Source organism: Morone saxatilis, unplaced genomic scaffold (assembly GCF_004916995.1).
Source record: "Morone saxatilis isolate NCDOM2014 unplaced genomic scaffold, NCSU_SB_2.0 Contig17, whole genome shotgun sequence".
Taxonomy (NCBI): domain Eukaryota; kingdom Metazoa; phylum Chordata; class Actinopteri; family Moronidae; genus Morone; species Morone saxatilis.
This window is the reverse complement of record NW_023339729.1, coordinates 11,507,113-11,511,775: the sequence shown is the minus strand read 5'-3', so window position 1 is coordinate 11,511,775 and position 4,663 is coordinate 11,507,113. Positions and strand designations below refer to the sequence as shown.

The window sequence follows — 4,663 nt, the reverse complement described above, 5'->3', positions numbered from 1 at the left end:
CCAACCGTTCGTTCAAAGGAACGAACTGAATAACTTCCTGAAACAAACTGATTCTAATGATTCAGTAACCTGACAAGAGCTACCTGGAGATAAACAGCCTCAATGAGCTTGTTTTTGTTGTGTCATGTGTTTGTAGCGGTTCATTACCAAGTGAAACTAATTACAAACAGTGTGTAACTCCTTTTAAACGAGCTGAATCGACTGTATTAGTGTTAATATTGGATGCGATTTGAGGTATGAAATTCCTGATATCTCTGACGTAAATGTTTTCTTCACTCTGCTGCTGTAGTTACAGTTTCATTTGGCCTGAATGCAGCGTAAGCACAACTCTTTCCTTCAAGTTGAAACATTTTCAACTCGCCGCCATTCGAACTCGGTCTGGTGATCGCGTCTCTCCATTCTTCTAAAAATTTGTTTTACATTCTGTCTGAACACAGCGGGAAAAGAAGGAGTCTCAAGTGACATAATAACATCTACAAACATTCACAACTCCAGAAATGTACTGACAAGTTGAGTAGAGGTTGAAAGCCAAGCGACGACTTGCACTTTTGCATTGAGCGTTTTACAGTCCTGCATAGATCTTTTTCATACTTTTCGATATAAACTAAGGCGTTGTGTTATATTAAGTTGGTTCGAGTCAATAAGCAGAGAAAGTAAATAAAAATCTTAACTCACAAAAAAAGAAAGAAAACAGAATTCAAGTAGGCTACAATCTTGACGTTTCTCCCCTCTCTCACAGGCGGCTCCTCGCTCCAGAAGAGGAGCCCAAAACTTTTTCAATTCAAGTCTTTTTTCCAGAAAAGGTCCAGTGTGATTAAACAGCACCAAAAACACACTGAGCAAGAGAGGGGCATCAAACTTACACTCGGTCATTATTGTGAAAAGGGGATACGCGTCCTTATCCATTCACACAGAATAATCTGGAAAGAAATTAACAGTATATTGTGTTTTTTATGTACATACACACATTCAAATCAACCTCACATCTCTCTCTCTCTCTCTCTCACACACACACACAATAACATGTTTTTGTCCCTGTGTAAATTACAAATAATTTATCAATATTAATTTAAGCTACTACTTAACAGTCATTTGTGGGAGCAGAGGTGACCAACAATAAAATTTCTACGGACACGACGATTCCCACATTTGAGACAAAAGACAGAAAAATAAAAATTCATTACTCAGTCTGTTTTTCTTTTTTTTCTTTTTGTACTGCAAGAACAAGAGTCCTGTTATTCCACATAAGCTTAAATACAAATTATATTACGTAGCGTACTACTACTCTCGTCTGTACCACCACCTCGCTCACACTCATTCCACAGTGATCAAGGTCGGTCATATGTAAACATGTTGACAAAAATAAAAATAAGCGGAACAAAAAATAAGTTTTCTCGTCATTCACTCCGTCTTGTTCTCATACCCGGTTCATTAGAAAATACAGTTAAATTAATTCATCATTGCCACTTGTAGCGAGGATAAACTGATTCTCCTATAGGTCCATTTTGAAAAGAGGCAGTGGAGCCCCGCCCCCTCATACCACATCACTGTGTCAGTCAATCAAAGTGAAGATTCCTATTGGTGGATGTGTCCAGGAGGTTGTGACGTCACCTCGCAGGTATTGGTCAGTGGGATTTCCTCTTCATGTCTCCACCCTGGCTTTGGTTCGCATCTGAGTGGAGACGAGAGACATTTTAACAACTGTTCACATCTGGGTGAGAGTAAAGTCATCCGACAGCCTGCTGCACCAGGGAGAGGAAGATGGCCGCTTGCTCTAAAAACTCAAATCGTAGATCAGAAGATGCATCGGTGCTTATGGGCAGCTTTTCAAGTGCAAAGTCTTGTTAAATAGCTGTTAGCATGTCAAATATACACTATTTGATACAATGAAATGACCTACTATTTAAACTAAAAGCAGCAGAATTGACAGCAGAAACACAAAGTCACTGAACTGGCAGCAAACATTACTACAACTCAAGCTAGCTCACGTGTCTGTGAGACGATCTAATAGCTGCTCCAGCAAATAACGGCTGGATCAATATTTGGTCACAGGTTTTAGACCCGACTTGGATCTTTTTATATACATAGAAGATGAAAATATTTAGGTCTGTTGTTATTTGAGATTATTTCATCCGTACAGATGTGTAACTGAACAAAGACACGGCTAATGTGTCAAACTAATTTATATTACAGTATATAGAGTATAAGTCTTCAGTGTAGAGTTTCATACAGTGAGCTGGTGCAACAGGCTGCAGGTAACACTGTCAAACAGGATATGAGCTCTGTTTGAGTATCCTCTGGTTCAGATGTTCAGATGGTTCTTTGTGGTATGAACAATCTAGGTGAAACAGGCCTGTGAGCTTTAGCTCTCTGATTACAGCTATAAAAACAAGATCAGATAAATCTACATACATTTTATGGCATCAGCAAGAAAATGTTTTTCATTTCATAATTCAGAGAGCCAAATCTCACACGCTGCAGTTTCACATGTTAATTCGACTTCTGCTCTCATATCAAAGAACCATCTGTACGAGTGAATCCTCACTCTGTATTCTGCAAACTCCTGAAAGGAATAATATATATCTGACTAACTTCAGTAGCTTTACAGCGTGCATCTACTGTGCTACAACTACAGAGGACAAACCAGAAGCATGCCAAACACCAAATTTACTGAAGCAAGCAGAAAATTACTGAGCAAACAACACAGCCGCTGAGCAGAGGACGACAGGTCGACTTGACACAGACAGATGGAGAGAGAGAGAGGGAGGGAGAGAGAGAGAGGGAGGGCGGACGAAGTGGAGGAGGAATGCAGATTACCTGAGAAAGCAAGCTGCAAGTGAGGAGGTAGGGCAGCCTGCGACCCTGACTGGAGACTCTTATACAGATCTGAGGAGAGATGGAGGGAGGATGAGAGGGAAGAAGGCAACAACAACAACAATAAAGAGGAATATGGAAAAGATGACACAGAGGGGGATGGGGGAGTTAAAATGGGATATCAGCAACAAAAGAGAGGAGGGGATCAAAGTGAAGTGGCAGCAAGGCACATAAGTACAAAAGGTTGAGATGACAGAGACGGACACAAAAGATAGATAGAGAGAGAGAGAGAGAACAAAGGAGGGAGACTGTGGTTTATAAAAAAAAAATGGAGACAGGATGAGAGGGTCACAGCGAGAGATGTGGAGCACAGCAGACACAGTGCTGCTGGTATACTTCAGTATCACACACGAGAGGAATTCAAATATAAAGACTATGAATATGGAAATTGCTCCAATGTATCATTTATCTGTTAATTCCAGTTCATTCTCCTTCATTTTTAGATCTATCCTGCTTCGCATCAAACTTACAAATTACATTACAAAATGGAGAGAGAACATCAAATGAACTATTTAAATATGTACAAGCCCAAACAAAGTATATACGTAAACACAAAAGAAGTGATGCCCTGTTTATCAATGAATACATAATTCATGGGGTTATTATAAATACAAGCTGTGTGTGATTAGAAAGTGCTTAGAAAGAGTTTGTTTCCAATACAAACAGCCAGGCTTGTATTATATCATATATTATATATACCGATTCATTTTGAAAGAGAAATGGCAATTACCACTCGACTGGACCAATGGTGTAACCTCAGTAAGTATCGCAGTAAGTGACGGCCTGTTGCGTTAGGCCTGGCCCACTTTAAATCCACCGTTCCTGTTCCGTTCCCTTTATGTCGTTTCATGTGTTTTGTGAAAGAGCCGCACACGAGCGCTACCCCCTGAATTGTTGTGAGCTGTCAAAGCTTGTGTGGTGTGCCCACTCACCCATTAGGTCGCTCTGTGCTAGGGGATATCCTGAGTTGGAGCTGGGGGCGGAGCCCATGCCAGCGGCCCCTGGGGCTCCGGGAGGGCTGAAGTTGAGCAACGGGGGGAACTGGAAGGGCAGCGAGACGGGTACCAGGCCTCCCAACATCCCAAAGCCCAGGGGCAGAGCGGAAGGGTTGCCCAGGAGGGAAGTGCCTGCTGTGGATACCTGCAGAAACAGGATGGAATGAAAATGGAGATCAAAGTTTGTTCTTTCCCCCCAAATGTCCAAGCTCAGTATAAAATATCATTTTGTTAAACAGTGTTCTTGTTCCTAAGAAGCTAACCTGTGAGAGGTGTGGCGTTGTGGAGGACGTGGCCAAAGTTCCTGAGGCCGCCCAACCGTTTCCTGCCTTTGAGCTCTTGTTAGCCCCGCCCACCATTCTCTGCCTCTGCCCGTGATTGGCTGAGATTGAAGGCGCAGAAGATGAAGGAGTTTTGTCTGGGTGACTGCAGACAACTGATACCACTCCCTTGTTGTTGGCGGAGTTGTTGATGCTACTGTTGCTCAGGGTGGACTGAGCTTTCTGGCCTCCTGCGAAGCTGTAGCTGCCCTGGGTCTGCTTTACCTGCCCGCCGCCCGATACGCTGAAGGGGGGCCGAAAGGTTTTGGGGGTTTTGGGGGTATACTGGTGTTGTTGCTGTTGGCTGGAGATCATCTGATGGGAGAGCGGGTGCGAGGGTGAGGACGACGGGGAGGGGGAAGAGGAGGGAGGCGGGGTGGGCGCAGGAGCCCGCGGAGTGAGCTTGATGATGGGAGAGGAGGAGGAAGGAGGCGGGGTGGGCGCAGGAGGCCGCGGAGTGAGCTTGATGATGGG

General features: G+C 43.5%; 1 protein-coding gene across 2 annotated transcripts in view; it reads right to left on the bottom strand.

Moving 5' to 3' along the window:
- Positions 1 to 281: 281 nt before the first annotated feature.
- ubn2a (ubinuclein 2a) overlaps positions 282 to 4,663 on the bottom strand; it is a gene marked incomplete at its 5' end in the record, with an annotated part of 19,338 nt that continues 14,956 nt past the window's right edge. Inside the window, 4 exon segments of one of the 2 annotated variants that reach the window (XM_035660197.1) lie at positions 282 to 1,672; positions 2,818 to 2,886; positions 3,807 to 4,014; positions 4,133 to 4,663. In XM_035660197.1, coding sequence (XP_035516090.1) covers positions 1,626 to 1,672; positions 2,818 to 2,886; positions 3,807 to 4,014; positions 4,133 to 4,663 — 855 coding nt within the window. 2 annotated transcript variants of the gene reach the window in all.